The 23,166-nt window shown below is 44.5% G+C and overlaps 1 protein-coding gene across 2 annotated transcripts in view; it reads right to left on the bottom strand.

Moving 5' to 3' along the window:
* Positions 1–15,936: 15,936 nt before the first annotated feature.
* ADRA1A (adrenoceptor alpha 1A) overlaps positions 15,937–23,166 on the bottom strand; it is a 75,796-nt gene continuing 68,566 nt past the window's right edge. The window contains exons 2-3 of one of the 2 annotated variants that reach the window (XM_033134266.1): positions 22,357–22,886; positions 15,937–17,996 (exon numbers count right to left, since the gene is read on the bottom strand). In XM_033134266.1, coding sequence (XP_032990157.1) covers positions 22,369–22,886 — 518 coding nt within the window. In that variant the 3' untranslated portion in view covers positions 15,937–17,996; positions 22,357–22,368. The remainder of the gene's footprint in view (positions 17,997–22,356; positions 22,887–23,166) is intronic. The other variant, XM_033134267.1, reaches the window with a different exon arrangement.

Here is a 23,166-nt window from a genome sequence, read left to right as displayed (position 1 = left end):
TTCAGTGTTTGCAGTGACTTTATAGAACATAACAACAACAGACTGTATGTTTTTCCTCCTACCGTGACAAATATACATTGAGAATGATAGGGAAGGCAGGTTCAAAATACTGAGCCTATGTGGAGAGCTAGCCTCTGGCCTGCAGTCCCTTCTCCCTTTCCACCTCCAGCTCCATTGTGCGACTGTGTCTGGACTCCATGGGCTGCAGGTCCAGGCTCTGCCCAGAATCCCTGGACACAGTCCCCTTGGCCACTGCCTGGGCTTGAATGGACAGACTGAGGAAGGAGCCTGAGCAAGCTTTGGAAGCAATCTCTGGGCCACCTGGGCAGTGCATTTTGGGTATTCCGGGGTACCTGGAATGTGGTTCTTTAGGTTGTGAGGGTGGAGAGTGGTTACTCTGGCTTCAAGAATTTCTAGCCACTTCCAAAGTGAGGGCCTCTGAAGGTCGAGACTGAGGACTCACTGCCTGCTTAGATGGCTTGTAACCCTAAGCATGCGGGAAAGTGACACCTGTCAATCAGTGTAATTTTTCTTCATTTTCTATTGATTATTTCTCAAGTTGATTACCGTCCAAAGCAGTGCACAGGGACCTTGTACCTGAGACACTCTGAGAATCTTGTCTTTCCTGCTTTGTTGTAGTATTTTCTCCTCTAAGTTTACAGCTGCAGGCACAACGTGAAGACGTCTCTTCCAAATTTGGATGTAAACTCTCCTCACACCTTGAATTCCCTTGAATTCCCTACAGAGCACTGAGCCTGGAAAGAAGAGTCTCTTTTTTTCCCCCCTCACTAAATATTTATCATAAAATGACAGGACTCCTCCCGCCCTTCACATGGGTAGCAAACAGTGATTAAATCAGCGGCTCTCAAATTACCAGCTAACTGGGGGCCGGGGCACTAACTCTGGTGCTTTTTTCACAAGTAATTAAAAAGAGTGTTCCTGAGATGAATTCTAAGAGGAAAAATTTCTGGAAGCAACATTTACTATCTGGAGAATTTCAAGATCTATGTCTTATAGGAGGCTTCCAGGGACAAGGTTGGAAGTGGCTGCAAAAAGCACATTAGTTTGAGTGCCTCCATGCTGGCAGGCCCATTTCATTGGTGCTGGGTCTCTCATGGGCTTCCTTATCAGAAAGTCAGGACATCAGATGGTATCCGCTCACTCAGGGGATCGTTAAGGTAGATTAGGGGTTATTTAATGTAGTTGAGTGTAGGAGAGCATGAAGCTGAGGATGGCCAGCTTTGGGAACTGGGGACACACGTACAGCTAAGCAACCACACATCCAGAGATGTCTCGTGTCTAAACATCCTGTCTTGTTTTGAAAATCATGTCCTAATTTTGGAATGAGAGAACATTGTCAACTGTGGGTTGCAAATGTGCTTTTGTAGTGAAGCCACATTAGGCATTTTATTAAAAGCTTTATTATACGCAGTGGAGAATTTTTTTTTATTATTGAATCTGGCAATACTGATACTCAAACAATTTGTTCAAGTGTAGCGAGGCCATGATCATCTTTCCCCTCTCCTTTATTCCCTCCTCCTCCTTCTCCTCCTCCTCCTCTTCTTCCTATTTCTTTCTTTTTTTTTTTAAATTAAAGTTTATTGGGGGTGACAATGGTTGGTAAAGTTACATAGGTTTCAAGTGTAGAATTCTGTAATACATCATCTATATATCACATTGTGTGTTCACCACCCAGAGTCAGTTTTCCTTCTATCACCATATAGCAGTGGAGAATTTTAAAAGCAACGTTCTAACTTAGAATTTAGGAAAGCATTTGAATATTGCACAGGGCAGCAAGTTTCTCTTCCTTCTTTGCCAAACAGTAAGGTTTATTAGCAGCAGAGGAAATGTGACTCTGGCATTCAACAGTTGGAAAATTGTGAGCAGGTGCTCAGTCTCGCTCTGCCTTAGTTTCCTCATCTGTCAAAGGAGCATACTATATGCTTTAAGGCTGGCTATAAAGAGGAGGCTGGGCAATGTGTGCGACGTGCCTGTCACGTAAGGATGTTTGGAGTCAAGTAAGAAATGTCGTGGTTGCTGGCTCTTTGCCTGGCTTATCTCCTGGTTTTAGATAATTTTCAGGGAGTCAGCCCCTGCACTTTGTTGTATTTCTGGGTCCTCATACTGCCCTGAATTTTGCTTCTTCCTGGACTTCGGAGCCCCTGCTTCCCTGACCTTTCCGAGCTTCCCCTGTGCTGTGCTCTGTGTTGAAGAAAGTGGCTCTTCCTTATTCCCCACCTTTCCTTCCATCCTCCCCGGGAGTAGCTCAATCTGCTTGGAGATGTTGCAAACAACAAACTGTATAGGCTCAGCTGGGATTCCTCATCTTTGTGGGAGTGCCCTGGCCCGGGCAGCAGCAGTTCCCTCCTGCTCTTGCAGGCTGTGTCATCCCTGGGCAGCACCCCTATCCTTTGTGCCCTGAGCCTGCACTGCCTATGGGGCAGCCCCTCACAAAGCTCATTCGCCCAAAGATATAAGCTGTATCCTCCAACTTGAAGCTTTATCATCAGTAAATCTGACAGTGTGTCTTCCAGAAGCATCACAGCATACTGGGTAAGAGACTAGTCTCTGGAGTCTGAGTAAATGGCTTCAAATTCTGGCTCTGCCACCAACTGCTGTATAAATCTTGCAAACCCCTAAACCCTACGTTTCTCTTCTCTGAAAGGGGGGAAATAATATAATCTACTTCACAGACTTATTGGGAGCAGTAGGTGAGTTAATATACATAAAACATTTAGAATAATACCTACCTCCCAGGAAGTAGAAAACCAAGTGTTAATTAGCTGCTACTCTCTGATCAGAGTTAGCAATTTACTCAGAACTTGCTGGAGGAAGGTAGATGGTGGATATTGGCCCCCGCAGGGACCCAATCCCAGTTCCTCCTCTTCCACGGTCCCCTCACCACTGCTGCTGTTCCTAAGCCAGAGCCTCTCCTGACCACCCACCTACGTTGGCTATAATTCCCACAAATGTCTGCTTAAATGCATGTGCATTATCGTTTTAGTTTTTAAATAGATTAATCTCCCTGCTGGAGAAGAAGAGCGCACAATGGAAATTGAGTGCCTGTCTTTTCCTCTGTCCTCAGTTATCCTTACGCCATTCAGCCAGGCCATGGGCCTGTCCCCTACTCCCTCACATTACTGATTCAGAGAGAGCTAGTAGTCCTCACCCTCTGTCTTTTGGCATGCTTCCTAAACTTCTGCTTGCTCTGGATTTCAACCATCAGGAAACTGTTCTTGCAGATATGAGCCCCTGTTTGGTAATTCTCTTTGGCTATAGACCCTCCGCTAGGCTTCTTGAACTCTTTGGGGAGATACCGCATCCCCAACAGTCTTTTACCACCTGACCCTACCCCCCTCTCCTGGGCAATCTTTATTGGCTGACTGCTGTGTGCCAGGTCTACAGGAAGGTAAGATACTCACTGCCCCGGAAGAATGTGTAGTGAAGTGGTGCTTAAACCCTGCTCCAAGGGGTCCTAAGGGTCCTGTAGAGACTCCTTATGAGTCACCAGGGAGAGTGTGTATCTGGTGGGGGTGTCTGAGTTGTTAGGGTTTCACCCGACTCCTTACATCACCGTCAGCTTTTCTTTTGTTCTGCATATTCGGCTTCTGGGGAAGAGTCCATTAAGAGAAAAGATTGGACTTTTAAAAAAAACTGTGAAAACCATTGACCTAATTTTTTTACACTGAATTTATTCAGGATGACATTTTATAGTGGTTCGACCCTCCCAGCTTGTGTTTGGCCAACAGGATGACAGAGCAATCTGGCAGAGTCAAACAGAGGGGACCTCTGCAGTTGTCCCTGTAGCTGAAAGTCTCACCTCTATGTTTGAGAAAAGCCTTTTGTGGACTACGGTAGTACTATTTGTGTAATAAGTAAATAACATGGGATTGTTTAAGGGAGGTGCCTCACGTAAATTGACTGTAAAAGCAATCTCCAAAGAATTCCAAAAATATTTTAAGCAGTGACAACACTGTTGAAATAAATTTGTGGCTCATAAAAATGCTAGAAGCTCTAAAATAAGCTCTCCAGCTCTTTTTGTTAGGACTCATAAGATCAAACTGTAACTTTCCAAAGGGCAGGAGACTGGACATTGCTTTATTAACTTTGTGAGGTGTTTGTTAAGGCAAAACCTTAGAGATCTAAGATAATCAGGGATCGACCAATTGCTCAATGACTCATCTCTAAAAATGCACCTAATGTAACCAATCAGGATATCTGCCTCATTCTGCTGGATATTTAAAGGATCCATATATTTGCATGTGCGTAGAGCATTTCTATAAGATACTATAGAATGTAAGCTTATGGGGCAAGCCTTTTTTCTCTCTGCTCTGTTCATTAATGTATTGCAAGATGATGACTGATATATAACAGATGTTCAACAGATATGTGTTAGATGAATGAATTTATTAGAAAACGGTAAAGGTGGTTGGTTACCTCTGGGGAGTAGAACTGGAGGCTGGTGGAACTATTACTTTTTAACTTACATTCACGTATGGTATTTATATGGGGAGGGTGGGAAGAATGTCCGCCATCCTTGTACTTGTGCTTTTGCCCACAGAGAAGAAGAAACTGTCCTTGTTTCACTGTTGTCCTTTAGCCTTATGACCCTCCCCCCCCATGTCCCCACTGGCCAAATTGAGGGGAAATGTCTATTTTAGTTAGTTGTTCTTGGACCTTGTATTCCTAGTAAGCAGGATTCCACTGTTTCTCCACCATTTCCCATCCCACTACATTATGAGTGTGGCCTCACTTCCAGAAGTAGGCATGGCCTTAATCATGCTCTCAACTTCGATTTTCCTACTGTGAACGAAGCACAGGAATTCTTTACATATATTAATCCAATGAGGAAGGTACTATTATTATCCCATTTTACAGATGAGGAAATGAACACACAGATAGGCAGGCTTAGGCCACACACTACTCAGGGGCAGGGGAGGTGTGCTGAAGTTGGCTTGTAGAGACTCAAAAGTGTATAATTTCTCTCCAACACCATGTTCAGTGATGTCGTGTTGGCAGCTGGATGTGGGTCACTATTAGAGAATTTACACCATAGGAATTGACAAATGCTGCAAATTCTGTTTTGTGTTGGCTTAATTTTTTTTTTTTTTGCCCCGGAGAGCTGGTTGCTATACATTTAACTGACACATCACTGGATAGGATTCAAACCCTGGTTGTCTAATTCCAGAGCATTTTGGCAAATATGAATGTTTTCGTGTCAAATGATTGATAATAGTATTATAAATTTCCTTATTGTGTGAGCCACTTTTATTCGGGTATTCTGTTACTTCCAGCCAATCGCACCCTAATGGATTCCTAGCACTTCCTTGTTGGATTGTGAGGATCAAACGAGATGATGTGTTTGAACTAGTTAGAGCAGGGTTTCCCATAGTGCACGCCAGCCATGGAAGAATGCACAGCAGAGAGGTGGCCCTAATGTCATTAGAGCCATCTGTTTTAAATGATTTCTCTAACTTCATAGGAACCAATGGATGGCAACTCTGACAATATCGCCACTGTCTCTTACTTCCAGAGTCTATATCCTGAAGTAAAAAAATAAATGAGTTAAAAAGAGGACATCGGGGTAAACCAGTTCGTCTATAAACTACTTATGCCACTTGTAAGCTTCATGAAAACAATACCTGAACAATTGCAAACTTCTGTGTAGTTTAGGATGTCCTTCCATCCTCCATCTGCCCACCACTCCCCGGTCCCTGTGGAGATCCAGAGAGTGAGGCCGCCATCATGCTAACCAAGCCTGGATCATGAGCAGCAGCCCATCCATGGGACATGTCACACCATCTGGCCAAACCCACATCAGTATAGATGTAGTGCTATCATTTGACTTAGATGCTAAGGGCTTTAGGGAAAAATAATGATCCCTGATCACCAGGAAGGGAACGCTCATCTTTGTGGCTCGTCAACATGAAAGCCACAACAAAACCAGCAAGATCAACGAGAAAACAAACAACCTGTAATTGCTGAGTGCTAACTAGATGTCAGCACTTTTCTCAGCAATGCACATGCACTGGTTTGTTTTATTATCCCATCAAACCTCTGAGGGATGTACAGAAATTGTCCCCATTTTTGAGAAGACAAAAATAAGATTTAGAGATGTTGAATAACTGGCTTGAGATAGCCTAGGTGGTGAACGGCTCAGGGAACTTGGAACCTGTGATAATTTGACTCGAGAGATCTCGTCCCCCATGGTAACAGCATGCTGCTGAGGACACCCACTGAGGGAATCGGCTAACAGGGTAGTGCTGGGGCTTCCAGGCTCTGAGACCATGGTCACACAAGAATCTGCACCGAAGAACTCTCCTTGAACTGTGTTGACCGTGACCTTCACTGACCACTAGCCCCCCTAACCTACTGCCTTGGCTTTGGGTCACTAATACATCCAGCCTTGAACACATTCAGCATTTTTGGGTGTCTGATGTCCAGTATCATCTTCCCCTGCCTCTAAACCTGGCAATGCAGTTGTGTTTGGGCTCTTACCTGAGCCCTGAATGTTGTCAGCCAGCATATCCATGTACAATCTATCTTATTCAGCTGGCCAGAGACACCAACTCTCCTCTCTGACTGCCCACTCTACTTCTCAGCAGACATATTAACAAAACATTATGATTAAAGAACTAGAACATTATGTGTTTAAAGAAAGAGGTTTAAAATATTTTATTAGAGAACATACATCAATATTGAGCAACACTTAAGTATTATGGCATCCATATTTAGAAGGACAATATAAATGCTTATAATTTGAACAGTCACTTTATTAAACAAATAAAATAAATTCCTCTTCAACAGTGGGCTGCATGATCCATAAAGTATATTTTTCCATAATTTATTCATCTTCTTAGTAATATGTACATTTGTTTTCTTAAAGAGAAAACGAAAACGAATGTGATTCTTCACCACATCACATCATAAACACATGGACCTGTAAAAATGGCATGTAGAAAATTCAGAAACACTTAAACAGCACATTCCAAAGATACTGAGTTCATTTAAAAGGAATTTAATGCTTTAGAAGCTGTTGTAGGCAGCCTGGATGTCGTAGACACGCGTCAGTACAACATACTGCAGCAAATTGAAGTAGAGCAATTCACACACACAGATATATTTTTCTGACTGAGGAGAATATTCTCCCTCTTGTAGCATAGAGCACAACCCAAACTCTTAGCACGATACAGATGAACTTTGTTTGTAATATGGAGGGAAAGGTGGTAAGATCCACTCAATAGACCAAATATCAAAACCTGGAGGAGGCTGTGTCTCACAAACATGGCACAGTTAGAAGTTGTATCTCACAGGGATCTTATTTGCCACAACAATCATTAAGCTTATAGGAAAACCACAGCAGCTAAAATCAGCCAGTCAGCCCACATTTGCTCCTCTGTAATGTGGAAATGCCATGTTTGTATTTTGAACAAATCTAATGAGGCGACAAGCAGAAAAGCTGCAGTAAGCCAGGAAATGTCACGGGGTTCATGTTGAAACAGCATCAGCTTTATTTACTAAAATAGTTTTAATTTCACAGATAAAGTGAACCTCCAAATTTGTTTTCCTTAGGCCCAACCAGTCACCGCCCTTCCTAATTGTTAGCTGATTTGTAAAAGAGCTGCTCTAAGGCTTTCACTTTTATTTCAGTTTCTCCTACCACCTCTGCTGCCTTTGGTCTGGGATAAACTACCAGGTTCCTTTTACCCCTACTGTGCCCTGATAGAGCGTAAGATACCGACCCTTTAATGATGGGTGATGTGAAAGTCAGCCTCTGGGGTACTGTAGTGATCCAATTATTTTCTGGATTTTTTTTTTTTTTAGTAGGAAAAAATGCTCTTAAAACTTATTGCACAACACTTTCTTGCAAAAAGCAATTCCTCAATTTCTAAAAACATTGAATTGCACTGCATAAGATTTGTGTGTTAAGACTTCCAAAGCATTTAGTTATTCTTATGAATTAGCCACTTCATGTTCGAGCAAATATTTCTTTGCATGATGAGAAAGAAATAGACGTTTTTTTCTGGTTAGCCATCCCACCACAATCCTGCGCTAAGCCTTGAGAACAAAGAGAATCAGACAACTGAGAAACCAAGGCCTTTCCATTTTCAGCCAAGCCAAACATGGAGCTCTGCGAGGAAAGCCCCTGAACTCATCATTTACAGGCTCATCCTCGGTCTTTCCTCGGCTTAAAAAAAAAGAGTGAAAAGAAAAGCAGGTGTGGTTTGCCCGCAGGGCATGTGAGGGATGAGGGCTTGCAAAGCCAGTGGCCACCACGCTAAGCACGGCTGACTTCCACCTGCCCTGACAGCCTGGAGGAGAAGGCCACCCCAGCACAGGCCTTTGCACAGGTTCATTCCTTCCTCGCTTGGAACAACTCCTTCTGTCCCACTCCATGTTGCCCTTCAGGATCCAACTCAGAGGTCACCATTTTTGAGAAGCCTAACTTTGAGGCTGGGTTGGGAACCTTCCACAAAACTTCCATGGTACTGCGTGAATACACGTGTCACAGCGCTTACCATGCTCTACGACAATTGTTGGCTGGGCTGTACTCTCCACAAACCACAGGAACCTTGAGGGTGAGAACCAGGTGTGCATCGGTGTTTCACTCCCCCCTCTGGACCTGTGCCTGGAGCCTTCACTGATATTACAGACGGATAAATGAATGAAAGAGCCGCTGTGTGCGGCTGCAGCTTCCCTTGGAAGAAGATGATTTTGTTTCGCAGCGTGACTTTTTCTACTTCTATGGATGTCCCAGAATTTGAGGAATACGCAGGGAACTTTAGTGTTTAAGTTTGAAGAATGCAACAGGGGGAGCTGTACTATGCTGACTCTCAAAATATTGAGTATTTTCCCCCAACCCTGTTTTCCTTTCTCTTTACGTCCTTAAATCACTGTTGTCTCAGTGTTGACAACAGCCGTCTGCTAGATTTGTGTCTTAGAAGAATGCTTGATAAAGAAGCAAATCCAGGGGTCAGGGAAGATGTACAGGTTCCTGAAGTGGATTGAAAAGACACTGGGTAGCAGGAAAGGAGGCTGGGCTGGATACAGCACTCACAGACATGAAGCTGGCTTCATGTAATGGACATATGTCTCCTCAAAAATCAAGACACATTGACCTTTAATGAATTATAGTAATACTTTTAATACACTAGGCATCATGCATCAACATGACCAAAATTTTATCCTTCTGTACAGTAAGCATTCTTACTCCAATATCAATGTACCCATTTTTACAAGTTCAGACTTTGGTAGAGCTGGTGCTTTGTAAACCGAGGCCCATACTTATTTCCCTGTTCGTCATCCCACTCACATTCTGCTCCCTATGAGGTGATGCTCTGCTTTCCTTCTCCCAGCACTGAAAGGACGGAAAACTCTTCTTTTTAATTTGGGCCAACACGGACATGTTCACCCTTGCCACAACTCAGCTGCTGCTTCTCCAAACCCAGAAGACCAAAATAGACATAAACTGTGTTTGTACAAAGCAGAGTTGGGCCAATAACCTCGTCCCCAAACGTGAGTTTTCCCTTCCATTTAAAACAAGTTTGAGATTCTGAGAGACCATTTGGCAGGGAGATGGTAGCAGATCCCTGCCAAACACAGCCTTTGAGTACGGCTGACTGCACTAGACAGGCTGAGTCATGGTGAAGCGGGATTGCAGTATGGACTGCCTTCTGAGGCACCTGCTCAGAAGGGTCCTGGGGATCATTTAAAGGGGTCCACAGAAATGCCCAAGCTCTCACTGGCAGCACTTGAAATTGGAATTCAGACTGTGAGCTGGTGCTTCCATGATGTGGGTTTCGACTCCAGCTGAAATCAAAACTGCCTTTGGGTCATGCCTAGGAATTTGCTGTTTTGTCTTGTAAACAGTTGCTTCTGACAGTTATTCAGGCCAAGCATTGCCCAGACCTATTTCCTGAGATGATTTTAAACCCAAGCTTTCCTTGAAATGCTCTATTGTCTTCCAGTGGTCAAAATTACTTCTCTTTCCCCTGACATTGGTTCTACAAACACACATACATCTTTTACACAATGACAGCATTCTGTATAGTGTCTTTCATAGAACAACGACGATAACAAAATACTTCCAATGCCAAGTAAGTAGTCAAGGTGAGAAAGATGTCAAACACCAGCAAAGTGTACCCTTGTTCAGGGCCGTCTATAATCTGAGAGCTTGGTGGAAAGTTTCAAAGTCATACAGGGAGTCTGATTTTTAAAAATTAAAACAAATGTTCTGGAAGGGATATTTCCAACTCCAGAAAATAACATAGTGGGGGGTCGGGGGTGGGGAAGAAATGATTGAAACTTGGAATTTGGTGTCTAGTACCGTAAATTTAGGAATGATAGCGCCCAAACAATGATACAACGCCCGTTTAGTCCTTCCTTTCTGATAAAAGGGTAATTTGTGTCTCGAAGTGGTGGTGATGACTAACTTTGGGACACTTACCCTGAACTAGGAGAAAGAGCGAAGGAAATGGAAAGACTTATTCTGTCATTTCCTGCATGTGGAGTTTTCAGTGCTTTAAGATACCTTTAAAGGTGACCGCATTTATAATAACGCTTTATTTATATAGCACTTGGGAGGGGAAATATATAGCATTTACATAACATTTGAGAGCAGGAAAGAGTGCTATCATTTACTGGGGTCTACTGTGATGTCATATGTTTTACTCCGTTTCATTTGCCGACTACCCCATTTCACAGGCAAGGAAAATGAAGCCCAGAGGGCTCAAATGACTGGTCCAGAATCACTTAGTTAGGTACAGAGATGGAGCCCGAAATTAGGCCCAGGCCTTGCGGCTCCCAGGCCTCCGCTCTTCCCACAACACTGATTCACAAGACCCTGTCCTACGATGGGCTCTGGGTGGACCTGGTAAGGTCAGGCCAAGGGTTCAGCAAGCTGGGTGGGCAGCACAGATGCACTCCAGGAAGAGGTCCACAGGAGCCTCAACTTTCCCAGGTTTTCTCTTTTCCCTGAACTCCCTCCAGACATTCCTGTCTTTCCTCTTCTCACACCGTATCACTGTATGGGTTCTCTGTGAAAACATTCCTTTTGTAGTATAACGGTAACACCTTACATTTTACCATATCAAAATGTGCAAGGGGCTTGGCACAGAGTAGATGCTCCAAAATGTAATTTTTACTATTTCAAGTTTCTCTCTGCATACTTCGTCACAGTATATGCAAACTAATTTCATTGTCTGCACTATTGGGTTAAGTAGGTGTGGGAATACTGGAGAGTGAACTGCTTGTGACTTGTTATACCCCAGAGACAACAAACTATTTTCCTCCTTCCCCATCTGATGAAGATAGCATGTGTTTGGATTCGGGCTGTAAAAGCGGAAGCAACCTTTCTATTGCAGAATGTCAGTGCTCGTGGGCTGAAGTTTAGGGCTGAGGGTTGTGTGTGATGGTCAGAATAAGGAGGCAGAGGGTCTGCTGAGCTGCTGGAGACAACAGCAAACATGGGACCCCACTTTTTTTAATTCAGTGGCTCCCCAATACATGTTTACCCCCCTTAAGGAAGTACATAGAAAACTAGTCATGAGTTGTTACTTAAATATTTGGTCCTACTTGCTTGGTTTGCTTTTTAGAATACCTCATCAGCTTACTTTTTAATAGCTTCCCTATTTTGCCAGACTGAATTTGGGTATGCTTATTTTTGATTAAAGAGGGTCGTGTGCCTACCTATTCACCCATGCTCCCTCTTTCCCTGCTCTTTACAATGACTGTCACCACTGCTCTGACACAGGGGCTGGGTGCGGGAGGCACTGTGGACTGAGAAGCATTCATCCTGGCGTTCAGCTTTTGATTAATGAGCCAAGGGCCTTCCAACCCCTGAGACTTTAATTAGCCAAGCTGCAGAGCTGAAATCTTTTCATTATGAAAGTTAAGGCGGGGGTTAGCAAAAGGAATGGGGACAGGAGTAGCGGAGAAAACCAAGTTGTTTTTTTTAGTGGATAAATCAACAAACCATTGCTACAATCATTCAAACCGTTTTTGGATGGTTTTGGCCTAACTATGCTTACTAGTTTTGTAGGCCCTGCCTTTTCATGCTATTTTTCCAGATTGTACTGAAGCTGGTGAACCACATTATTTTAAACAACAAGGGCATTCCCTGGATATTGTGGGACCAGAAACCCTTCCAATGTGAGGGTCCCTGGGGAGGGGACAGGAAACCAAAGCAGCATTATTCCCTGCCCCAAAAGCAGGACAGCGGATACAATGCAGTTAGTGCAGTCCCGAGTCTTCCAAATGAGGATAAATGCTCTTTGCTTCTCAGTAGGAATCAGGCAAAGAAAAGACATCAGTCTGCCGCTGTCAGGGAAGCATCACGTGGGCAGTAAATTTGTCTACAGTAAGAGGATCGGGTGGTTTGATGAAACAGGAATGGGATAGAATTTCTTCAGAAAAGCAAGGTGATCAGGCCAATGTACCCTAAAGCCACGCAGAACGGGCAGCTGCACCCGAGAGACAGGCAGAGCAGCAGTTATGACGGTACCATTATAGCCACCGAGGGCTTAGGTCCTAGGGGCAGACGGTCTTCAGACGGTCTGCATGCAATGCCTTTTAGTAGGAGATGGCTGTCTGCCTCCTCACCTCCAACCAAGTCAGTGTAGCTCCCTTTCCTCTACTCTTTCTTAGACTGTGAGACAAAGGAGAAGAAAAGCTACCCGAAGGCTTGTTGGCACCCACTTTCCAAGCTAATCCCCATGTAAGGCAGATGTCATTGAAATAGTGTTTACTCACCCGTCACTGGGATTGAGGCCTCATGGCGATCGCAGCTCCTCAGTGACCCATCTCCCGGGGCTGAGTTCTGCCATTGGTTCTTGATCCCGTCTTGCTGACTCACCTTGAGCTCAGGGTCTCGGGTCTGTCTCATTCAGCGATGGAGTTCTGCTTTTCTGGGTGCAGATGTCTCCTGGGGAAATCCTGGACCTCCCTGGCTCGAGATGGTACTAACCTGGGATTCTCCACGGTTGTGCTCTGCACCCCTGATGAGAATCTCCCTGTAACTTCTCAGAAGCCCAGGGCGTCATCTGGTATCAGAAGTGCTGGTGGGTCATCTGGTATTTCTAAGTCCCTGTGGACCTCATCTTCCAGCCCCTGCCTGTAACTGATGCTTGGATCTTGTCCCTCCTTCCTCTTTCTTCCCTCTCTCCTGGCTAAGGAGGGGTCTCTGTCCTCAGACCACCCAGGGCTGAGCACTGCTGTGTGCATAAGCAATGAGAGGACAGTTCCTGCCCTCCAGTTTTAATCTAGTTGAGAAGACAGAACCTGGATAGGTACAGTGTGAAGTATGTTTTAAAGTGAAAAAACAAACACACACACACATACATACACACACACACACACACACATTTTAAAAAGCAACAGAAAGATTATAATAAAGTGCACAATTAGTTGCCAAATGCAATTTGCAGACAATTGCTATAGAAACTGAGACAGGGTGATTAGGAAGGGCTGAATTTGAACTTCTTATCTGGGAAAAGAACTGTAAATAAATTTTGGGGGGCTAAAAGGAAATAGTGCGGAGGAAAATGTTATGGGCTGAATCGTGTCCCTCCAAATTTCATATTTTGAAATCCTAACCCCCAGGACCTCAGCGTGGGACTGTATTTGGAGATAGGGTCTTTACAGAGGTGGTTAAAGTTAAATGAGGTCATTAGATTGGCCCTAATCCAATCTGATTGGTGCCCCTTCAAGCAGAGGAGATTACGACACAGACATCAGGAGGGAAGGTGATATGAAAACACAGGGAGAAGGTGGCCATCCACAAGCCAAGGAGAGAGGCCAAGGGGGAAACAACCCTGACGACACCTTGATTTCGGACTTCCAGGCTCCAGAATTGTGAGAGAAGAAATGTGTGCTGTTTAAGCCCCTAGCCTGTGGTCCTTGGCTATGACAGCCTAATACAGGGGGATTGCAGATGCATGGAGCTGTGGCAGCAAAAGCAGGAGCACCTTTGGGAGGAGAGGCTCCTGGGCTTGGAGTAGAAAGGCTCCTGGTGCAAGCCAACGGTAAGAGGATGGAGTGAGTCTGTGAACAAGTTCCAGGAGCAGATGGGCTGGTGGGAGAGGGACGCGGAGCCAGAGCACCAGGGAAGAAGACGCTCCTGCTTCTGACAGATGAGTCATTGCTCAATGCTAACATGAAACCAAGTTTACTTTACGAGATTAATCAGGGCTTTGAAGGACTTAAGGGAAAGTGAAAGGGAAAAAAACCACAAAGGCAAGAGGCAAAAGAGAGTAAGAGGAGAAGGAGAAGGTGACTTTGTGGGGCTTGGAAAGCTGTCAGAGGGTTTTAAACTGTCAGCGAATGAGAGGTGGCAGCTGGAAGAAGAGGTACACCTCTGGGGGAAGGGACAGACACCACTTCACTCCTGAGGACCAGCTGTTTCTAAAACATAACTACGCATATGTTTGTACCCTTCATGACTAATAGTATAAGACTAGAAAGACAGCAATATGGGCAGAGGGTGAAAGGCCTGGTCCAGGGCCTTCAGTGTGCCTGCACCCTGCGGGCCTGTCTCATGCTCTGGGCTCCCTGGAGACTGTGGGGGGAGGGGAAGGCCCCAGCTCGCAGCCTGATGTGGGCAGGGCACGGAGGTGCTGAGGGAAGCCCCATCTAGCCATGCAGGGCTATGTACGGAACACTATCCCATGGGAACTGGCACCCACTGGAGCAAGGAAACTCACCCCATCATCGGTCGTTGCCTGTAAGCTTGGCAAGAAGTAGAGGGTGGAATTATATACAGAGTGGAAGGGATAAGGAAAGGAGGCTGGAAAGAAGAAAGCGAAAGGATCAAGCCAGACAGGAGACAGGAGAAGGGAAGGGAAGCTGCCACACAGTGGTGGCCCAAGCCCTCCTTTCTCTGCCCAGTGGAGGCAAGGGTGCTATTACTGGCCCCTATCCTTCCAGGGCTTTCCATATCAGTTCTGCACCTACTACCATTCAAGACCCAGCCCGAGCTGGCTGGAAAGTCTCATTCCTCAATGCTGCAGACACCCTTCCCTGGGTCATGGGAACGGGAACGGCACACCTAGTTTCCAACCGAGACCGTCTTCCTCTCCCTCATTGCCTGTCAGCACTGGGGCGAGGACGGGGAAGGAGGTCCCTCCAACAAAGTGTTAGCTCAGAGAAATAAGGCGTCATCATCCCAGGGGAGGGCTCACTATGTTTTCCCATAGTAATGCCGTTTCGAGTCCACTTAGGTGATTTCAGACTTAAACAAAAAGGAAAAACAGGAAACAAAGAAGGAATAGGAGGAGGAGAAGAAAGCTGTTAGAAAGCAATGTTTGTCTTTGGGACCACGTCCTGACGTCCCTCCCAGATGTCTGCAGCCTGCTGACCACCACAGGCTTGCAGGCCACCCTGGCCCCTTGGGAAGGCCTGACCCCAGCGCCCTGTGCCGGGGCCTTGGAGAGCCTCCCCTGGAGCTCACCACAACACAGGGCATTGAAAGTGGGGCTGGAGAGGATGGACGCTGTGGTCAGTAAACCTTCCCGAGAAGGTAAGTGTGGCCTGAAAGCCTGTGGCTATCGGCAGGGGCCTGGAGGGACTTCCCATTGGCCCTGGTCAGATGGTCCCTGTTAGCTATTTCTGCTCTCAGAGCCAGCCGGATTGTGCTGGGGGATATTGCCAGCGAGGTAAAGAGCTGAGAGACCCTGTGGACTCCCCTGGGCTCTGCCAACAGTGGGAGAGGGTGGTGGGTGCTTCTCTCTTATCCTGATACCTATGTTGAAAATCACAGGGAGGTGATGGATGAGGGTAAAGGGGATCAAATATATGGTGATGGAAGGAGAACTGACTCTGGGTGGTGAGCACACGATGGGATTTATAGATGATGTATTACAGAATTGTACACCTGAAATCTGTGTAACTTTACTAACCGTTGTCACCCGAATAAACTTTAATTAAAAAAAAAAAAAGAAAGAAAATCACAATGATATACTAAAGTGTATCTTTTGGGTAGACAGGTCGCACCCCTGAATATGAACCTGTCATTTTACCTAACAATTCATGCAGGTTGGGAACACTCCTGTCGTCAAGTGGGGATGTGTCAATGGCATATTTTTAAAAAGGTGCTTGTGTGTTGAACACGAAAATCCACTGCTCAGCATTATTTGCACTATTATTTGTAAGCGAGAGACACGTGGATCAGGGATGGCAAACTACAGCCCACAGCTAAATCTGGCCGATGCCTGTGAACTGAGAATGGTTTCTACATTTTTAGAGGGTTGCCCCCCCGCAAACTTAAACAAAAAAACAATGTGTGACAGAGACTGCATGGCCCACAGTGCCTACAATATTTACTCTCTAGCCATTTATAGGAAAAGTTCGTCACTCCCTGGTGTGCACTAAGTAGGTCTTTATTCTTTGGTTCATCTGGAAGCATCCTCCCTTTCCTCCATGTATAACAATGCCTCTTGGAAGAACGCTTTCTTGACTTGCAGCAGATGAGCTTGGAACACGCCCAGCTCCTAAGCTGGGAACTGTCTGTGCTTCTCTGTATTTTTCTTGCCAAGTGCATCCTGGTGCAGGAGAGGAAGTGAGAGTCATGGTCAGGGTGTGTACAGGGACCCCCAGGCTCCCCGGGAAGGGAGTGTCTTGAAACTCCCTTTCCATTCCCGAGGTCCGTAAGTTGTCAATCAGTGCTGGCTTTGCCTTACATGTCACCCTTAGTGCAAGCCAAGAGACCCCCACTCTGCTTATTTCCTTAGCTCAGCTGCTGCCTATCTAGGGAGAAAGAGCAGAATTGTATCATCTTGTCTTTTGGCCAATGAGAGAAGCATAGACAAATAAGCACGCAGCTCCTAGAACTTGTACTACCCAGCGTCTGGCAGAGCTGGAATAGGAGAGAAGGTACAAATCAAGCTGAAAATATAGATCAGCGAGGAAGGAAGGAAATATGAAAGTCAGGGCCTCAAGAAACACAGTGGACCTTGGGGATATTGAAGGTTCATGGCAAAAGGAGTCAGAGGCTGGATATGGGGATATTCAAAGAAATCCTTAAGCCTCTCCCCACCCCACCTCATTTCTTCATATGCTAAATGCAGATAATCTGTATTATGGCATAATACTCAGGAATAACATGAGATTGGCAGGAGTACTTTGACAAGCATGAAGTATTGTATAAATGGAAGAGAGTATTTGGAGTTTTCCTGTTGGGATTATCTGTGTTCACTTCTTTAATAGGCACCTACTATATGCAGGCTTTTTAATAGTGCCTTTATTTTATTTTTCCTCTCCAGATAGAGTATAAATTTGTTCTTAGATTTCTTTTTTTGCCTAATTAAGTTTGTATTTCTTATAGTTTATCAATAATCCTGTCCAGTTTGTAACGCGGCCATGTTGACTGTGGTAGGGAGGGAAAGTAATGTAATCACTCCTGAGTCACACGAAAAGGAAAGGCAACTACTTTGTCTTTGCAAATGAATAAGCATCAGCTTTATGGCAGTTCCTTGCTTATCAGTTGCAGCAACATATTACAGAACCATCCATCTTTCCACTGCTTTGAGCAGTGTCCTTGGTAGGTCTTCCTTCTCCTTCTCAACAGCCCCCACCCCAACCACCATAACCTTTTTAGGTGGGAGACTCAGTAATCCACATTGCAGGAACGAAGAAGAAACGACACTTTCCTGCACACAGCAGATAAGGTCCATTCTCAGCCCTCCTAGCATTTGAGTCTGGGGGAGCATGAATGAGGTAATGCTGATGGGAGCACTGGTCCGGGGCTGGGGGTTCCTCTGCTGAAATCCTGACTTGCTTTTGCCAGCCCCGTCCCCCAATGGTCATCTCCACTCACTCAACTTGCAGGGACTTTGGAGGCCAGGAGGCCACTGCTGCCATTGCTTTTTGAAGATGGTGGACCCCGCAGCAGCCTGGGCTCAGCCCTGCTCCACAGCACAGTTTGTAGACAAGGAGCAGATGCCAACAGTGTTCCAACCAGGCTCGACTGGAGCTGCGTGCAGGTGGTTTCATGCTTAAAAGTCCTAGTAGTGTAAAAAAGAAATCAGAGCAACAAGTGAGCATACTTCTGATGTGGTCTCCATAGTTAGCACCTCTGCCTTCTTTTCTGTCACCCTGTTTTTGCTTGCAGAGTTTACCTTCTCTGTGCTTGGGCTCCCTTCTCCCTTTGCTGATGAGTAGAGCTGTTTCCTTAATTAAGTCAACAAGTACTCCCTTATGCAGAGGCAGCATCCCTTTTGGCAAAAGGACCTGAGCAGAACCAGCCCCAGAAACAAGTGAGAGTGTGTGTCAAGCTGTGAGTAAGTAGCTGTGATTAAAGACTGGATAATCACCTTCCTAAGCAAATAGTTCCTGAAATGTTCTCACTCCCAGGCCATAACCATAAAACCTACTGGGCCATAAGGTCTCCAGGATGGCTTACTGTGAAGAGATCTGGGAGCCAAGACGCAAAGGGCATAAAGCTTTCATTTGTGAAAGGAAATCCAGGAGCATGGGAACGCCATCTAATAAGGAACCACAGCTGCCAACCGATTTTTCATTCGTAAAGATTGCCTAGGTCTGGGGCTACCTGGAGATCAGCATTCTGAACCATGATCCTACGGTGACAGGCGTGACACTCACGTGTTTGACACACACTCTCTGAGCTCTGTGTAATCCTGGTGAAATGCCTATAATTCCTTCTCTCTTTCTCCAACTCAAAAAAAAAAAAAAATGCTGGACTACAGCTGAGAAGAGTGGTGTCATATTTGTTTTTTATTTACTTTAAAAAGGGATATACTTCCTGGAAGTGTGCTGGTTAACTGTGCCTGGTAATCAACAACTTCAGCGCACTACACAGTGTGTTTCGTATCCAGAACTGTGCTTTGCTGTTTGTAGGCCAACGCAACGCAGCCTCATTCTCTTATATGTCCACCTTCTCCCAATTGGATATCATTTATCTTTCTTGCAAGGCTTGAGTAACATTCCAGGCCACAAGCCCCAAGAAAGTGGAGCCGGCTAATGGAATTGTGCGTACAAACCCTTTCCTTCATCACTTGCTCTTGGGTTTGGCTGGAATGAAGACTTGACAGCGTATTTACCAAGGTTAATTAGAAGGCGAATCCCAAAGAAGCAAAACATTTAAAAGTTTGGGTATGGTTTAGTATCCTCAGCATACCCAGTCCCAAATGGGGGACTTTTACCCCCACTGTTTATGAGGCAGGGGTGCTCTGGAAAAAAAAAAGAAACATGCAGAGTTTAGTGTTAGAGAGACTCGGGACTGAATCCTGGTTCCTTCTTGGCCTTGGGCCAATCCTTAATTACTCTTAACTACCGGTTTTTACGTGTAAAATATGAATAGTGGAATTGCTATGAGGTTTAGAGACAATGGGTACAAGATGCCTGGCACACCTAACAAAAAAACCTTAAGAAAATACTTATTTACCCAAATATCACTCTACGATGAATGGACCAATCCAAGAACGTGGTGAGAGAGCTAGAAGTCTTAATATTTTGGAGAGTATTAGCCTGCCCTGGTTGAGTGGTTACAGGCAGAAGCCGTCTTGGATGAGACACGACAGAGGCAAAAGGAAGAAAACTGTGACAAGCAAAATGCTTTTATGAAATCCTTGCAAAAGTTTGGAGACATTTTTGGATAAAGAGATTCAAGGTTTCTCTTAATGCATGCAATTTGAATTGCAAAAGAAACTCAGATTTCACCTGTCCCATAATGTCAAGTTGACTTTTTGTGATGTTGAGACAATCCCAAAGCAACTGCCTCTTAGAACACTTAGAGAAGACATTTTGACCACTGTGGCTCTGGGTAAATTCTTCAAACTCTAAATAGAAGCAGTAAATATGTGAGTATAAATATGACAATCATTTGTTTAACTGTGACAATTTTAGATAGTTTTTGGCATGCTCAAAGGTACAGAGACTTTTGTGGATGAGTAAAAAATAACTTGTATATTGTTTATTCCGCTTTGACTAAATCTTGGGTGACATCACTAATTTCTTGTAAAATTGGCATGTTTATACATAATATCATGTTATGGGAAAGGAAAATAATGTTAAAGTTGGCCTCCCTGGAGGGAGTGGGGTTAAAGAAGAGTGTAGCAAACAATTATTTATGGATAGTTTAGCAGGAATATAATTTTCATGGTTCTTAATCTGATGATGGAAAGATTCTTTAGTTATTTATTTTGATTAGCAGTGGCATCAATGCTAACTTTCTGGTGATCTTAAGCTTTCTAATATCTAACATTTAAATTTGTCCATAAAGATGTTTAAAGATCCTCTTAAACATGGAACCATATTTTGGTGAAGAAAAACTATTACCATTATTTCATGAGGATGCTCTTCCGATAAGGGGAGCTGGCAAAAGAGATTTTTTTTTTTCTTTTTAAATTCAGATGCTGAAAGAAGCTCCTCTGAACAATGAATCTTATCCTTCCTATTAAGGCAGAAGAGAAGTGAGGTTTTCATATTCAAGTCCTTCCCTGGTGCTTACATCCATAATAGGACACCCACATCTGGTAGAGCTGTTATGGAACATACAGACAGACCAGAAGAGTCTAAATATCCAACCAACATCTAACGCCAGAATCCAAATGATGAGCACAGGCAGAGTGTCTATCTATCTGGTCAGCAAGAAGACACCCTCCAGAAAGTAGTAATATTCTGTGTCCAAACACAACAACAACCCAACTCAAAGCCACACGCCACCTTCGCCTCCATGGCACTATGCAAAGATAGTAACCTTTCCAGAAGGATGTAAGGAAATTATCATTTTGTTGCAAGGGAAGAAGGAAAAGATGATGAGACCACTACCTTTTGTCATCAAGGTTAAATAATGGCTATAATCCGCTTCAAAATTCTTAGAGGAAATTACCCAAATATGGGAGAAGAGGCTACCAAATTGGTCAGTGGTTTTAGACCAGTGATTCTAGTCGAGAATTATTCCCAAAACACAAATCTTAGTTTAAACTCTTATTGTGGAATGTGAAAAATATTTTAATTTTTACATATAGTTACCCCCTTCATATTTAGTAGTATGCGGAGTTATTAAGGTTTACCAAAATTTGGCACACATAGTAAAAAATAGCGTGTTCCTCAAGTTCTTGTAGAAAGTGGGAATAGGTAAATTGAATAGGCGACTGGATCTTTTACCAGAATAAATGGTTGAAAAAACTCTTTGCAAACTCCTAATTTTGATGGGTTTTTGGTGATTAGTCAGTATCTTCCCAAGCTAAGCATGTGTATCTCCCAAAGTTTTTGAAGGATACACCTGGATTATAAAGTTCATTCCAACATGCTATAGAGGCCCTGGGGACCTTGAACCTCATTCAATATGTAATAGTGAAGCAGCTGAGAAAAAATGGAAGTCAAGATGTACTTTTCAAAATATGATAAACTGTGGATTTTCTAGACGAGTTCTAGAAAAATGTAAGTGATTTACCAAGAAAGGCCTTACTAGGCCATGTCAAAAAGGCTGTGGGGCAATTTTGAAGCCTCTACTTTGGCACGAAATTAGCACCCACCCCAACTGCTTGATCATTAACTATGTCATACGAAAAGACTTCTTCCATCTGATCTTGGAACTGCTTGGTGGAATTTTGTCCATAGTAGTTAAGTTGAAAAAATGACCCTCATCTCTACTGCCTTCTATTAGAAAAAGCCATCCTCTCACTGACGGATTCTTTCAACACTCTCTAAGACCCAAGCATAGAGGATGTGTCTCCATTAGTTCAGAGACATAATGAGTGCCCCTCACCCTCATCCTTAAAAGGCATCAGGTGCAGTATCCAGTCACATTGTAGCAAAAGGTAAATCTCACTGTCAGGGTTCACCCAAGCTGATACCTTGGATGTATCAAAAATGGTGGAGTTTAGAACTTGCTCTAAAAATAATGTGCTTGGATATCAGCCACCATCTTAAGGCTCTTCCTCTCCAGGCCCTCTCCCCATAAATATCCAGCGTGGCTGTCAGTAAGTGTAGCCTGAAAATAAAATCCCCTCACTCCACCAAGAAATAGATCCAAACTTAGAGTGTGTGCTGAAAATATTCATGATGAAATCATGATCCTGTATTTATAGTCTTTTGGATTCTGTATGGAATTCTGTTTCCCATGGTGTTGTTCATTGAAAGGGCCAGACGTGGAGAAGGATGCCCGAGAGAACATTAGCCTCAAAGAAGTGCTGTTTATCCGCATTTTGAACTGAGTGCTTGTGACATCTTCCCTTCAACCTGAGCCCGACCCATGGCCCGAGAGTCAGCTCTCCTCCCCCACCCCTTCCCAGATAGTCCCTGGTGTGAGGGTCCTGTCTTGAAATCCAGGAAGAGTGAACTGGACTTTCGAGTAGCAAGTGGAGTGACTGCCTAAGATTATTCCCCCTTCCTTCTGACCTTTCCTGTCCTCTAGACTTCCTCCCCGTTTTCACTGAGGGAGGTGGTGTGGATCTTAATGGTTGGAACTTGATGGATCTCTCCATGGCTGGGGGTCGAGGGCCCCATGCAGCAGCAGACCTGCAAAAAGCTTTTACTTCTCACCCGGGCTGTGGTGCAGGCTGATTGGTCTTTGGGTACTGTAATCCTGGCTGCTCCACGGGGCAGGGAAGAGAAAAACTTCCATTCACAGACCCCATCCGTCTTGGAGATCTTATAGAAGGTCTCTCCTGAGCCCACGGGGATGCGTACCAGGTCCTTGTGCTGCCCCTGCAGTGCATGGCTGGGTGGGTGCAGGGTATAGCCCAGGGCACGTTTGGAAGGCTGCTTTCTGCGAAGACACTGCATTCGCAAGACGTTCTGAAAGGCCTTTTTAAACTCTTGACTGGAGCATGGGTATATAATGGGATTGATGCAGCTGTTTAGGTATCCAAGCCAAAACGTGATTTTAAAAACTGTTTCTGAGGGCTTGAAATCAGGGAAGAAAGACCCTGGAAGAAAACACAAAGATTCAGACATGTTATTTGCAAGCCAACAGGCCAACTGGCTAGGAAAACAAGCAAACGACAAACATCCTTTTGTCTATTTTAAAAGTTTCAGATGATGCCAAACGCATTTGAGTTTCTCACATTTGACTGACTAGCCCCTGTGAGTGTAATCTCTTTGTAATAGGCTCCAAGACCATTCTCACTGATCTCCATGTGCAACATTAATTATGGAGCAGACCCAATGGATATGGTTGCATTGGTTGTCAGCAGTAAAACAGCCTTG

This window comes from Rhinolophus ferrumequinum, chromosome 18 (assembly GCF_004115265.2).
Source record: "Rhinolophus ferrumequinum isolate MPI-CBG mRhiFer1 chromosome 18, mRhiFer1_v1.p, whole genome shotgun sequence".
In the NCBI taxonomy this organism is placed as follows: Eukaryota; Metazoa; Chordata; class Mammalia; order Chiroptera; family Rhinolophidae; genus Rhinolophus; species Rhinolophus ferrumequinum.
Note: the sequence above shows the minus strand (reverse complement) of the source record. Positions and strands in the feature narration are given on the sequence as shown.